At 34.9% G+C, this 16,363-nt stretch overlaps 1 protein-coding gene across 44 annotated transcripts in view; it reads right to left on the reverse strand.

Annotated features, from left to right (window-relative positions):
- rims1a (regulating synaptic membrane exocytosis 1a) overlaps window positions 1-16,363 on the reverse strand; it is a 113,501-nt gene that overhangs the window by 63,980 nt on the left and 33,158 nt on the right. For 40 of the 44 annotated variants that reach the window (XM_069179738.1, XM_069179744.1, XM_069179737.1 and 37 more), the window contains one exon: window positions 11,357-11,570. In XM_069179738.1, coding sequence (XP_069035839.1) covers window positions 11,357-11,570 — 214 coding nt within the window. Of the gene's footprint in view, window positions 1-5,380; window positions 5,536-11,356; window positions 11,571-16,363 lie in introns of those variants that run through there. The other 4 variants (XM_069179736.1, XM_069179743.1, XM_069179766.1 and 1 more) reach the window with 2 other exon arrangements.

Consider the following 16,363-nt stretch of genomic DNA (forward strand, 5'->3'; position numbering starts at 1 on the left):
TCCCATAACTCGGCAACTTCTAGAAAAAAGTTCATTTCCTTAAAAGGACATATAATTAAAACTCTGTACATGTATGAAAAAAAATAACATCTGAATTTTGGCCTCATTGTAAATGACAATTGACACTTGTTTCCACACAGTAGATAAAACTTTTTCCCCCTTTTCTCCTGAATTTCAGAGGTGTTATCCTGGAGGGGGATCATTCTTACCATAAAATTAGACAGTACATCTAATGTATAGCAGCCCCAAGAAAGTGCTGCCTTTATCCATTCTCATTTGTCCATGTAACAGTAGCAAAACATATTAAGTGACACTGTGTTTAAAAAAACAGTTGGTGCAATGAAACTCAAGCTCTCTTGAAACACATGCAAAACCACAACATAAGCAAGAAAATAAAACATAGGACAAGTAAACTGATGAACTTTGGAAAGAAAAAAAATAACAATTATAGTAGAAAAATAGTTATCAAATTGATGTATTTTTTATTATTATAGCATGTTTATTCCAGGACAGATTTTAAAATGTGAGAGCTTCTATCCCTCTGGTGCTTGAGCCAAATGGCAGGGATATTAAACAGAGCACCATCTAATAACTTTAGCCAGAGAGTATAAAAGCACATATATCTTAGAGATAATCAGATACAGAGCCATTTAGAGCTTTAGGCACACTTTTACAGATGATTCCTTGTTTGGCTTGTATAAATATGCCTAAATGGGGAGGTCCTGGGTAGACCAGAAAAAAAGATTAAATGTCTTGTCACCAATAAAATGCTTTGTAACCTCTATTCTAATATATTAATATGTACGATCCTTGAATTGTTATATTACATTAAATATGGCCATGTCTCTGTAAACGTTTTTTTATGCTACATTTCCAGTTCCTTTATGTTGCCCATCTGATTTGAAGTCTGGTGACTTCACTGGTGAAATTTCTTCTCAGTATTATTTAGTAAATAGCAACTACACATTCAGATACTAAAAATCCAGAATGGCACACATCATGAAGTCATGCTGAATCAAATGAAAACAGATTGGACAAAATCCTTAAGCAAAAAAAAAATCATTTTTTGAAATCAGGTTTGAAAGGTTGTATATGATATGTACTGTACAGTATGTATGGCAATGCACCTACAATATTTTATACAAGTTCCTCAGAGAGTAGGGGATGGGCTTAATACATCCAGTACAATGTGCTGCACCAACTTTTTCCTTAAACCTTTCCCTAGATCAGCTAAGGGGTCTCATTCAATTTTGTCTGCAACACACTGCACTAAAACAATTGAAATAAATTATTGAGAATAAGTTATAAACATATTTAGTTACACAGAAGTGTCACAAATAGGTATCACAAATGTTTAGCATACTTGTCATCAGCAGGTGTTTGTGCACGTCACTGATGAATTTGCATGTTAAGGAATGCATTCTCTTGCATCCTCTATAATGAGCACAATGCAATGAGCTTTTTGAACTAACTGCTTCCAAATTGTTTGTATATCTTTACAGCATTCAGCTCCTAACTGGAGCTGTTAGACTGTGAAAAATGAATAGCTAACTATATTAAAATATTAAAAATGTATGAGGAGTGACTACATGTGATATATCCAGGAAGAATTTCCTGGATTGAGCCACAATGATGATAAAACTGTCACAGTTGGTGTTTCTCATTTCAACCCAGCACATGCTCTGGTCGTAAACACGTCACCAATTATATAGCTTAGATTTATTTTTATTTGGCCACCATGTATACATCAGGAAAAGTTATTTAAATGAAACAGGTCTCACTCAAACACAATGTATAATGTGTCCGATTAAATGCTGTTTATCAGTGATTCAGTGGTACAGTACCTGCAAATGATTTTTGTTTACTGTATGCACCGAGTTCCCTCTAAAAAGTCTGGGCAATGAAGCTTTAGGCTCCTACATACACACTTGACTGATCTTGCCACTTCTTGGTTCTGTAAAAATAGTGGCAGAGATGATAGAGCAGGTACACCTGTTCATCTCCAGGTATGTTTATTAGTGAACGACCTTTTCACATTGATCTTCTCATTTCGGATCCTTAAGCCTTCCCTAGCCATGCGTATACTTAGTTTTTATTTGCTGCCAAGCCTGTAAGGCTTTTATCCTATCGGAATCATCAGATGATGCACAGCATGCAGCCACATTTAAGCAATTAGTATGGGCTGATTACCCTTTGTGTCAGACTTTAACTGTAAAATTGTGCAATAACAGATCCTGTGTTCTTACATGGGAAAATTACCTTGCAAAGAAGCTCCACATTTGAGTTCAATAACTGAATCTTTTGATGAATTCATACGTCCATCAATCATGCTTGCCTTCAAGCTGACCTACTTTTAAGTTCGACATAGCAACGTAGCATTTTCATATAAATTTACAACAATGACCAAAAGACTTAACTTTGTCTTGCTGTCATTGCACTTCTTATTGAAAAGACCAGTGCTTAGCATGCATTTTGCTTATTTCAGCTTTCACAAACAGGTCAAATAAATGAAGTCTACCAGAATTGCACTCTAGACAGTCATTACGTGAGCACGTTTTACTGCCAGTTTGATATATAGGGCAATGCACTACCAATAATTCACTGAATTATAAATCCTGGATAAGGATTAAAGACTGTCATAAAACAGATTATAGTCCATTCCTTATAATGAGCTTGTATATCAACTCTCCAAGAATGTCGCTCTTCATGCTATTTATAACAGTTTCATATTTACTTAATATATTTAGCATTCTAAAATCAAACCAGAAAATCAATATTTTTAATAATTTGTTATGGATCTTTGTTGATTTCTAACCCCAGTCTTATTGTTTTTTTCACATCAAGAACAAAGGTACATCTGTTTACCCTGGGTAACAATGAAGTGTGACAAAGCACATGATTTTCAAACAATTCCCTGTAGATTAAAAAGACTTGCACTTAATATAATTTGAGCTGGAATATTTTATAAAATTCCCATCACTTCTATGAAGATTGGGTACAAAAACTTTGTACATTTATGTAAAAATGTAGAAATAACGGACGTTTGCGATTTTCTTTTTTGAAAGTGAATAACATTTAGTGGGCTTTCATATTTAGCACTAGATGGCACCACAGTATCTATCATTAGTCTTCAGAGTGGTTTTTCATTTCCTCGGATAAAAGATACAGTAATTCTTTCAGTTTATGAAGAGTGTAAAACTATAGGACATTAAGGTTTTCTCGTTTTATGAACAAGAAAGTGAAACGTTCACATTATGCGACATTTACATGGTTTATTACTAAAAGAGAACTCCTTGAGAACAATACTTCCTCAAGCATTAAAGATTTTCCAATTGTTTTCCACTGGGTGGCATCAGGCCTCAGCTTCTTTCAACAAACAGAAACAATACAAAGCCAGCTCGTCTCCAATTCAAAGAGTCAGAACGCCAGTTCAACGTCTCCTCCAAAGGACAGCGACTTTTTTACAGCATAGTGGTTTTATATTTAAGTTAATATAAATACAATATCTAAATTAAATTTGAAATCTTTTACAGTTACTTGTCTGACGTTTTGATATACCCATCTGTAGGTTTTCATTAGTTGGTAATGTAAGGCATTCAAGTAAAGCAAGCAGAAGACAAAGGGTTCATCAAGAAATTTGTATGTTTCTTCCACAAAACAAATGCGAGAATCTTTCAAAAGGGATACAATCACAATGCATTTCTTAAAACATTTCTACGAACATAAAAAACTACTGTGGTATATCAATGAATAAAGCATTGTAAAGTGTGGTAAAAGCACAGCCAAGCATGTTAAAATATAGTTAAGCATAACAAAGCACTATAAGGACATACTGTAGAGTTGATACCTAACAGTCTGTGAAATTAACAGAAGGAAGCATGCACATATACCACAGTAGTTCAGTTTAAAGAAGGTGGACCTGCAATTGAAAACAGTACAATATGCTGCTTTTTGATAGCTCCTGCAGGAGACAGAAAAAACTTCGACTTCCTAGTACGTGTGCAGTGGGAACAAAAACAGGGTAGCAACACAGTTAAAAATAGATTTAAAATGAGTCTCTACTGCGCTCCACATTCGATTTTCCTAGGTTTGAAAAAGTCTATATATTTTTGCTGACATTTTGCTTTCTCTTAAATTAAAATGTATTAAATAATAATATTGATGACGGTTATATGTGATATCAAATTGTATCTTGCTTTCCTGTTAGTTTTTTGGTATACTAGCATCCAATATAAACTGCCAATAATCCTTCCTTCTGTAAGAAGTGCAGTGTGTAATATTCATCCATTAGTTAAACACAGGAACTTCAAAAATAAATTAAGCATCAATAAAAATAGAAAGTGGAAAAAATGCGCTTGATTCTGAGCTTTTGCCCAACATGATTTCCTCTTAGTACTGAGGAGTGTCAAAAGTAATGGATGAATTTCCCAGTCCGGCACAAACAGCAAGAATTCTGATATTTCTGTGGTATGCATCTTCTCTTAGATCCACCATATTCTAGATTTTCAAAGTTAATTAAGTTAATTAGGTTTAAAAAAGTCTTAATGGAATGTAATTCATTAAACACAGCAAAGATCAGAGGAATTTAATTTAGAAAATTGTTTTTTTAATTACAAGTAATTTAATTACAAGCAAATAATACAAGTGTATACACTTGTAGCATAGACACACAGTCACAGTCGATTTTAATGAGGTCTGGTTTGTATAACACGTCTGAAATGAATGCTTTACAAGACTCAGAAATCTGTGCTAGAGGCCGGATAAGCACATGGTTCTCACTACAAATTACCACATTATACAACAAATATTGTGTAACCATGTCAGTGACATATATGGTAAATTCAAGTTCTCTAGAGCGATGGAGACACTGTTCTGTGAAGACCATATGTTTGGATTTGTTATTGGAAAAAAACAGCAACTTTATAACAAGTTTTAACTTTGGAATTTTTTTTGTTGTTAGCATGAGAAGGGTTTTGAAAAATGCAGCAACACAAATTCTCAAGGAAAGTAGCACCATTTCTCTCCCCAGCAATTTCCCTCGAGTCTGCATGCCTCTGGAGTTTTTAACATTGACAAAAGCATGCACCAATATGCATTACCATTAAGAGAAACGTTAGATTAGTTAAACTGTGTGGAAAACCTCTGCGTCAAGTGAGACCACTAGCTTTTGTCTTAACTCATTGAGATACATGCCACAGAAGGCTATCCCATGCCTTCGGTCACTTCAGAACATTGCACACTTAAACATTCTGGCAGCTGGTTTTGCAAGGAGTGATCATGCTTATTGAAGACGGATTCAGATGACTGCCACTGAGGAGTCTAGGTGCCGTGGTGAGACCACTAAGTGTGATTCATGCAGAATCTTTCCATTGCATCTTACCCTGTCATTCGATATGTGAAACTTAACAGAAAGGATAAAAAAGCATTGTATCCAAGTTAGAACTGTGTTTGAAAAAAGATTCAAAAGGTGCTAATATTTAAGTACATCAGAGTTTTGCATATCTGGACTCTAGTGTACAAAATTGTAACTTCTGGCTGATTTAATTTTTATTTGTTTTTTATCCATGTTCAAAGTTGTTGCAGACTTACAGGCTGTCAAAATCACTGCATTGCCAGTACCTACACAGCAGTGCTTCAGCACATCCCAATATGTTGACAAAAGAACAGCTGCATTTAGACAGAGTGCAAATATAGCCTCTGTTCACATTGGGTCAAATGTTTGCTTAAGCAATTTAGGGTCTATAGTGAAGCTTTACAAGAAGGTTATAGAAGGGTACATACACTGGAACAGTAAGTGCTTGGTACTCTTAAAACAATATAGGTTGCCTGTTTGGGAAGTGTTCTGCAAATGTGCCAGACAAAATTTGCAAAAAAGTCAAAGTCGTGAGTTAAGGTCAAACCAATGAGTAATTAAATTTCATATAATGACAAAAACCCTTCTGAGACTTTGACTTAGTCATAAATTAACAAATGCCTCTGAACAAGTGGATAAAAACCTCAATAGAGCATGAGCCAGATAGTGCTTCATTCATGTACTGTACTTGTACAGCTTACAAATATTTGAAATAAAAACATCAATAATAAAAAAGATGCTAACCACTTTGTCCTCCTTGTGCAGTGCAATCCAGGAAGCAATGAAAACAAATACATAGAGAGAAGTGAGGTCAGTGTCAATAAGTACAACACAGCATAAAAGAGATTAGCAGGGTGCGTCAATCCAGTCTTCTGACAGAAGTAATTTTGAAGGATTAAAACAAGCAACAACATGCATGCATTAAATAGGCCTCTGCATGTCATTTGTCATGCACTTTTAATACACACACAAAACAAATGTGATTAGACCTAAAAAAGTTGTTTAACCATTCACTATTTTTCTATATGGCTCACATACACACAAATAAGCTTTAGCCTTACTTGCAAAAACTGAGAGTATATGAAGTTTTCTTTACAAAACAAAAGTAAACTATGTTGTGCAATGTTTTCCTAATAATAATGGGTGGCATGAAATGTGCTCAAACATTGCCACGCTAAGGACATTGAGGTGTATTGCAGGCACCAATAACCTAGTTTACAGACGACTATCATAGTTTGATGCTATTAATATTTGTATGTGTATTTCAAAAAACAACAACTGAATAATTAATCAGTTTGCCATTAGTCAAATGTTTGAATTTATGTCAAATAGCGAAGAAATACAATTCCTTTTGTGAAAGTAACTAAAAAGGCAAAATGTTAATTACACCAGAGTGTGTAACTGTTCCTGGGTTCATCAAGTCTACTCTGCAAACACAATATCCAACACAAAAGCTAGTAATTCTCATTTGGGAAATTAACTTTTTGAAAAGTTGAGAAAAAATATCTTATATAAGAATGAAAGGAATCTGGGCACGGGAGCAGTACAGTGGGCGAACAGAAAATCTATTTAAAAAACTGTACATATTCTAATCCAATTTTTACACTTGACTGTCAGCTACCCACCAGCATTACTACAAAGACTAACTCCTAAAACCAAAACGGAAAACAGTCAAGACACATTTTGGTGACTGATTGAAAACAGTCAAATTTAAGAAATAATTTTCAAAAAGGCTAGTCATCATTATTTGGTGGGATGGTACAAGCATCCAGCCCCCATCTTAATCCTTTTACCATCCCAGTAATCAGATCAAACGTCTTAACATCGAAAAGCTCCTTTCTGTGAATCACTGGTTTTGGGCACCCACCATGAAGTGCTCTTCCCATTTTGAGCATCGCCATATAATGGGCTTTGATCAAATTAATGCAAATTCAGAACAGAATCGTTCTGGGTTCTAACACCCATGGGTTTGTTTTCAAGGTGGACATTTTTACTGTTTACTGTCTCCAGATTAGCTTTTCAGTACTAATTTGGTATATTGTGTCAAACCCAACCCTGCAGGATTCCTGTCTCCCCGCTGTTCAGCAACAGGCACAGCTGGTTGTAGCGGAACTGAAGCAGCTTGCAGAACAGCATGCATGGGCTTAGCCAGAGCAGGAGAGCTCCAGAGCCAGTTTTGCTCTCCCAGGAGGGGGTTTGCTGCCCCATCAGCAAGAAAGACAACCTCAAGAGCACCGCAGCCTGGGCCTGGCCTCTGCTCTCTCATTACGAGCCAGCGGGGAGACCAACTCACCGCATGGATATGCTGCTTACTGTGTTGAACAACTGCCAACATCTGCATCTTGTATACCCACATAATAATCTGGAGAATTGTCCTTAAGGAACAGAGAAGCCTGGATTTTAGAGTGGTTAATCAAGAAGCCATTTGCTGTTTTGTTTTACCTTTGCAGTCTCAGTTGTGTCTTTTAGAAAAGATCAAGGAAAGTTAGTCCTTAATTACAGGACTACACCTTTTGTGAGCTTCAAGTATAACATGGTTTCTTTCATTCCTGGCTAATGGCTACGCAGAACGTTTTCACTGAGATGGAGAGACTAGCTTTAATGTGACAAATATGTACTGTACCTTGGTATTGTTTTACCCACTATACCAAACTCAGCCTTCCTATTTCAATCTGTATAATTCCAGTATATTTCATTTTTCTCAATCACTTTAAAAAATCGTACTTCCAAGGGATGCTCAGTACATTTCTGATGATCAACCATTGAAGGTTGATCATCTCAAAAATGTCTGAAGGTCAGAAAAAAAGTTTTACTGCCTGAGATGTATTAGACTGGCAGAGCAGAAGTGCATAATTTAATTAATGTTTTATGGTCTCTTTACAAAACTTTTGAATGTGTTTACTGCTGAAAGTACATTTTAACATTAGAAGATGTTTACATTAGAAGCATTGAAGTTGCACAAGGCCAGGATTGATGCAGAACTCCAATTAATTAATGATACTGTTCATTTTTACTCCTCTGATGTTCCTTACCCTTTTCAATAATGAACACTTCAAGGGCTTTCTGTCTGTTGACTTTCCCTTCACAGACTCATTATGAATAAGAACTAATTAAAGCAACAGGTTCCATAGCAGCAGTCTCCCAGGGGAGCAATCATTAAATATTGAGTTCTAAGTAGGGGTCAACTTTTGAGGTATTTACCTACATGACACTCATACTGAAACGTTTCAATAACAAGACACAAGATGGCTGTTTACCCTCCATGGTGATCTAGTTTGCTCTCATAATTCCTCATTACCCTTTCCTAATCAAGTCTTGGCACTCACCAGCAGTTTTAAAATAAGCAGCCTTATTCTAATAATTTCATCTTTATCTATATGTGTGATATATATTATCTGTGGTTCATATGTAAAAATGCATTTTAGTAGTATAATTAGCATTATTAAAATTATTACCTTAGCTTTAAAAAAACTGTCTAGTGGTTTGCTTTATGACTGTTATGTTAAGGAAATGTTTTTTTGAGCTAACTCCTTTCTCATTGAGTTTTTTTTTATGGGATTTAACTTTAAGAATGTATACCACAATGAAATATTAAAACTAATGAACATATTGCTTGCCCTTCTAGCTGGTAAGTCTGAAAATAAAGGCAGGGCATTTGGTTCACATAACGTGTTCATCACATAAACTGTCATTTTTAATTTCTATTATAAAAAAGAGCCGTTCCCTCATTTATGCAATGTGTAAAATGATTCAGTTAGGGTGACTAAATAAGGGAGATATGTGCTCGTAACTATATGCCTCTCAACTAAATAATAAGCAATATCAATTTCAAAAGTGCTTGTTATCAGGTAGTGTTCTGCTTGTAATTCACTATAGCAGTCTCTCATTCTTCTATACTGCTGCTATTATTATTAATTTGAAACTCAGTGTGTGAAAAGAATTATTATTGTTTTTGTTATTATTATTAATGGAAATAATAACAGCAGGAGTCATCCCCTGCCTGCATGTATATTGGAAAGGGCAAAGAAAAAAGGCTCACTAAGGATGGAAAAAAATTGCATAATGACATTTTACATGCATTTTCATCTTAAATTGGTACATATGTATATATGTGTGTGACAATTACTTGGAGACTGCAGTAAAGCATGTTTTGTTCAAGGTTTTTTCAGAGTAAAAAAGTATTTAAAACCAAACCTTTTACTTGTAGTGATGTGCAGAGCTTTTGACTGAAATCCCTTTGGCAGCAGTAATTCAGAGAGCTAAATGAGCAGGGTGTTTATAATTGTTTTTTTTAAATGCAAACACTTTAATGCTTGTCAAATTTAAAAGCATTTGACAAAGAACAACAGACAGCACCAATGTGAAAATCATTTCAATCAAGAACACATTTCTTTTCAGAAAAGAATACTAGAGGCTGAAGAATAGTGTTGGTGTACGGTATATTAAGAACCAGGCTGCTTATGTGACATGCCTCTTTTGCTCTCTTATTTCCTAATCACTGCAAGTGTACTTTTAAATGCAAGTCCGACTTTAATTATACATTTCAGATTTTAAAGTCCTATCAATTGTACTGTAAGTCAAAGTTATTTTTCTGAGACCCATCTTTAAATGGTCGACTTTTAACAAGTCTGCCACTGAAAGGGGGTGAAAATATTGCCTCTCTCCACCTTTACCTAACAAAATAGTGGAACAAGAACTCAATTTCAGTGGGCACGTACAGTATGTCAATTTCAGTATTTTGATTACATGGTTTACTTTACTGCTCCATTAATATACTTAATGTAGTTTGTGACTGTAGTTATGAATCTCAATTTTAACACCTCACATTCACATTTACTAGAACAAAATATTACACGATAAATGCAATGTGACAGTATATATTTTCACTGCCCAATCACTAGAGACTTCCATCACGTTAGCACACAGTTTCATTCACTAAATTAACTTCCAATGTACAGTATTTGTTTTATACTTTTCAAACTCCCCCTATCATTCCTTTGGCCTTCATGAGCTCAACACATGAGCTGACTGCCTTAATTACAACCACTCCCACTCCCACTAAACAATGCAGCTTTGACATTAGGTTAGTACTTCCTTTCAGACAGACAGTTCAAACTATGGCATTAGGGGCACACTGTAAAACATCATAGCTTCTTGGCTGGTCATTACATAAGATATGCCCTGTATGACATACTTCTATGTAAAACTGTCTTTTCTTCTTTAGTTTCAGGTCATTGCATTAAGACATGGGTCCATTTTTATTATGAAGCTGATCTTTGACTACACTTTTGTAAGCCCAATTCCCCTTGTCCTAAAATGTATAATGCATTAATTAATCATCATCTCCAAATGAAACAGTAGACTATCAGAGAGACCTAGAAATTCAGGGAAACCTACAAAACATCTTTCAAAACAAATCATTGACATTTTTTAGTTCGTTTCAGAAAACTTTCTATCTATTATAGACCTTTACTTAAAAAAAAACATTTTGCAAAAAGCTTCAAGGTGGAAAAAATATTTTTCTTGTGTTAACTGTAGCTGTTATAGACATGGACCCATGCAACTGATGCAAGAAAACCTGCAGGGCTCTAAGCAATGTCTCCTGAGGTGATCAGTACACTGTCACATTACATCATTTAGAATGTGATACACTTGGAGGTCATGTGATATGCTCTAATTTTAAAGAACAACATTAAAAAATCATAATGAATACTTCTTTAAAGACAGTCACACATTTTTATTTAAACCTGGTGCATTTAATGTCATGCCTATTGGTTTTGTAATGTATGAATTAAGCAAACACAGTATCACACAATCTGATTTCTAACCAGTTACATTTAAGGCTAAGCATGCATTAGGTGTTTCAGGGGTGCTTTACTTTTCCCACATTCACCTGAAACTCACCCCACTGTGAAGGACGAAGGCAGAGCACACAATGAAGAAATGTGTTATACTCGCAATCCAAAGCAGAGCCTGAGAGAAAAGGAAACGAGTGACACTCACGTTGTTGGAGCGGAGAGAGACCCGTCCTCCACACCGGGCACAGAATTTCGTCTGGCAGTAGGAGCAAATGTGGCCACAGCCGTCTGCAAATTTGGTTTTGCGACAGATTCCACAGGTTGGAGCATCATCTTTGTGCTCTCCTTGGTATCTCCGTGCTTCTTCCCCAATCTTCCGGACTTGTTCTTTGTAGCTTTCAAATTGTTGGTGCAATCTTCTAATAAGAAGTGGGAGAGGTTTGCTTGTAAGTGGCAGGTTTGATTTTAGACACAATTTGAATACAGTTTATACAGCATACATAACATACAGTGTCTTACAAAACAAATTATTCCCCTGAAAAGCTTTTACATGTTGTTGCTTGTAATTATTAGACTTTCAAATAGGAATTTGTAATCTACTCCAAACTGTTAAGAGTGAACAATTGCTGATAGTATGTAAACAAGTTAGATTTTTGAAAAAAAAATAGAAGATTCTCAACTGCTTCAGTTTTCCACACCAATTCCTATGCTAAAGCAATCTGTTCAGGTGCGAAATAAAAGTTTAAAAGCTCACAAAATTAGTGTAATGGTCTTTGTCTGTTTGTAATCAAAGTGGTTTAATGTCTCTGTAAGTTCCCTCAGATCAATATTGAATTTCAAGCCACAAGTTGCTTTGCGATACAACAAATCGACCATGAAGACAAAGGAGCTTTCAAAACAAATCAGGGAAAAAGTGTTAGAGAGGCACAGATCAGGAGAAGGTTTCTTATCCCTTAAGGGAAATCTACCTTTAAGAAGTGGAATCTGCACTATCACACAGACACACATAGATCAGGCCACCTTTCCAAACCTAGTAGACAGGCTAGCAGGTAAATAGGTAGAAACATCCCTGTGAAACCAATAGTGACTCAGAAAGATTTAAAAAATGAGAGTCACTATTCAGACGTTGACAATATCCTGGTCCTAAAGCTGACTTATCTGGGCGAACAAGAAGAGAGAAGCCTTTACTGAAAAATACTCATCTGAAATCTCTTATAAGATTTTATACTACAGAAATGTGACAGAAGGTTTTATGGTCAGGTGAGACAAAAAATGTTTTAAACTTCTGGTCTAAATGCAATGTGCTATGCCTAGAGTACACCTATCGTTCACATCACCCAGATAGCACTATCCAATCTGTAAACTATGGTGGTGGCAGCATCATGTTATTAGAATGCTCTTCTGCTGAAACACATAAAAAATGTTCTCTGGCAAATCAATATGTTAAAAAATGACAAACCCAACCTCTAGGATAATAACCTTCTACAGAACATCACCAAAAACAATTTAAAACAGCACCTATGAGCTGTTTGAGCTCCACAACTGCTTGACCCACCTAAAAAATAAAACATGGTAATTTATTGAGTTCTTAAGTGAATGTCTACCCTTAGTAAGAAATTCTGTAAAAATATTTTAAGACTGTATGCTAGATTTCCATAATCTAATTTGGCACAGAACAAAAGTCTTCATTTGATAAGGCATGTCCTTCCATCGAACAGAACATAAACTACAACAGACCAGATGAACCTCTGCACTTGTAGATAGCACCACAATACAGGAAACTGGATTGAAACAAAGTATACAGTAGCTGTACATTAGGCAGAGGTGCATGGCAAAAATAGATTGTTTTTCTGACAATTTTTTAGCTGAAAATATTGTCAAGAAAAGCCTTTGTTGCAGTGGCAGTCAGCCTCAAGCGATATTAATGAAAATGTTTCAGGCAGTCTACGAAAAAAAAAACTTATAAGAAAGTGAGAAGAATCTTTATTCCCCACTTGGTTTTCTCAATGTAAAAATAACCTTTTGTGAAATGCAAATTAACCACAGTCTCTACATGAACTGGCATCTGATAATTTCCAATGAAGGCAAAACATTCACAAAGGAATAAAGCATTAGCATAAAATTTCTCTAAATTAAGGTATGCTGCAAGCTTTAATTACCACTGGAAGGATGTAGATATTGTGCAGGTCCCTTGCAATGTAAATACTATGCAAGCTAACTGCACTCTCTACCAATGAATTTTAAAAGATCTGTCAAAAAATAAAAGCCAGCATGTCCTGAGACAAGGCTAAATTAATTAAGTGATGTCCATTTTAAGTTTATTAAGACATATTATAATGCAGTATCCACAAAGCAGTTCCACACTTATGTTATTTATTTAATTCCCTTGCTGTTTAAAACTGGATTAACATTGCTGTTTGATGAGTATATTTTTTTCTGAAAATTAAAAACATTTGTGTCTCTAACCACAGATTTTCTGGTATTGTGCACACTGCCTGAATTGTAACTTTAAACAAATGGATCAAAACTAAATCTAAAGCAGAACTGAAATCCTAGTTCTAAAAACAAAATAACAAGTATCTGTCTCATCTGAATATTATTCATTCCAAAAACAGTTCATCCAACAAGTACTGTATATAATGAAAATGGCTATACCATGTTGTCCCCAATATTAAAATCATTATCTACCAAGCAATTCAAAAATGAGAAGATACTATGATCTGCATAAAATATTGTGTCTGTCTGGAAATACATTCTCAAATGTATCTATTAATGTTCTGCCTTCATAAATCCAAGAAGGTAATTTAACCCTAAAGATGTCAGGACTGATTATTATCTACAATAAAAGACCCAAAGCAAACTGGGCTTACAAGCATTCCAAAAAGCATTTTCCAAGTTAAAAGCCCACTCACTGAAACCTGCCAAGTTTCAGTGAAACAAAAAATGTCCATTAGCAAGTCATTCTGCAACTGGAGTATCTTTAAAGGTGTTTTACTCTTAAGAATAATGTTGCACCTGTTTTATTTAGGCTTGCTGGCAGCAAAACACAAAAGTATTATAAAAAGATCTTCACTGCTATGAAGTACCTCAGCACCCCACCTTGGGATTTCAAATGTGCTGTTATCTGTAAATAAAACATGTATCCTAAAACGCTGTACAACTTCAATTCAGTATCGAAGTCGGTCTTCATGCAATTTATTTGTACTTCAACTGAATTCCCAATCTTGAATTATCATCATGAATCTTGATGAGCACAGGATCTCTCTCTAATGGCTTCCAACACATTTAACAGGATAACAACAGTGATATCGTTCTGCAATCTATCTTTAACTGTGCTTGCAGTTCACACACAAAATAATTAGTGTGACGCACCATGTGTATAAGGTTTCATTCACTTCCACCTTGAATGTGCCTCTGGTCAATGTAAGTAATGGAAATGTTTTATTGGGATTCTAGTCTTCACTGACTTCATTTTCTCATGTTGTTTATTGTGGGGGAGGGGGTGCATTTAAAAAAGAAATTTGATTCAACAACATTCTATTTATACTAAAATGCTCGATACTGTTTCAGATTTCCCTGCCTTCTACAATTATTTATAGAACAAATGCTGGTTTTACTTATTTTGTCACAACACCTAATAATAACTATACTTTAAATACCACATATTGTCATTTTCAAGGGTAATTATTTAATATTATGATAATGATTAAAACAAACAGTCAATACAAATGTAAATATGTTGAGGCTGATTGTCTTCTGTGATTATTACAAAGGTAACTGACTGCCTGTTTAAAGATCCAGAAGCACAGATGGGCCTCAATTCAATAATTGGTATTTTTATTAACCTTATACAAAGAGATCTGCTTCCTTGTGTTTATTCATTCTGTTGATCTACCTGATTTTTAAAAGATAGTGAGAACACATTTCAGGAAAAGTAAGAGAGCTCTTTTGATCGCAGTAATGTTCAGTTGATCTTTTATTAATAATTATGAGTTTTTAAAAAAGCAATTTTTACCAAGAAAGCTTGCTTGTTTAATAAAGCAATAAAGACATTCATGCAATATATTGCATTTGTACTATCACTCCCCAAACGCATGTTTCGTGTAATGTTTATACAACTTATATTCAATATGTAAAACTGAACTATAAAATACAGTATATAATGTAAAAACTACTAGCTTGTTTTACCAGCATGATTGAATTAAAAATATATTTAACACTGATTACTAAAATACATTTTTATCTTTGCAAAGTTCTTCAAAGTGTAAAACAATTTTAATTAAGCTAAAGATAAAAAATCATGTACTTTAATCCCTTCCATTATCAGCAGACACAACTAAATTCTGAAAGCTACTTAAGAAATTTTAATTTAAATACAACAAAACATTTCAAAGATCTGCAAAAGGCTTGATATTTGACTTGTCCAATGATTGTGTTGGTGTGGGCTTTACAGTTTTTTTTAGCACTGTCCCAGTTAATCAGCAACACTTCATTAAAGAAGTGAAAATTAGACTTGTTCCCTACTTCTTGTTTTTTATAGCTGCTGTGTCAATTTTTCCAAAAGGTAATTCTGCTACAGTATACATAAACAAAGGAATGCTTAGTGTGCATAATGATTCGAATACACTGATCCATCACAAAAGGTCAGAAGAGAAACTTAAGTACCTCTCAAACATCACACAAAGACTATGTGCTGCAAAATTCTATGCACATTTGAAAACTTAAAATTATAATTATTTCTGTCTTCCCTCTGCTGACTGCTGACTATGTGCATGCTAAACACCTACTCAGACTGTCAGCACCTCATCACAGACTGGACTTATTTTAGGCAATGTAACATCCCACTTAGACTCCTTCCATACTGGAAGAGTAAACAAGACTCCTACTCAAGCAATAGAAATGTTAGTCTTCAATGTCATTTTTTAAGCGTCCACTTATGGATACAGACCTAGATGTACTACAATGACTTCACTACAAGGATCTACAAAGTGACACGTTTTAAAACAACACAAAGACCAACCACATGGGATAGAAAACAATACATACAGATTGAGCTCAATTTTTAGGTATTTGAAGGAGTTCACCTTTTAAACAAAGGTAGTCTCTCTTGACCCTTGCATGTTTCTTTTGGCAGTGAATGCAGAAAGCATACACCTGCAGACATGTGCAACAGTGAAGACAATCAATGTCAGATGCTTATTTTAGACATTTT

This window comes from Lepisosteus oculatus, chromosome 17 (assembly GCF_040954835.1).
Source record: "Lepisosteus oculatus isolate fLepOcu1 chromosome 17, fLepOcu1.hap2, whole genome shotgun sequence".
In the NCBI taxonomy this organism is placed as follows: domain Eukaryota; kingdom Metazoa; phylum Chordata; class Actinopteri; order Semionotiformes; family Lepisosteidae; genus Lepisosteus; species Lepisosteus oculatus.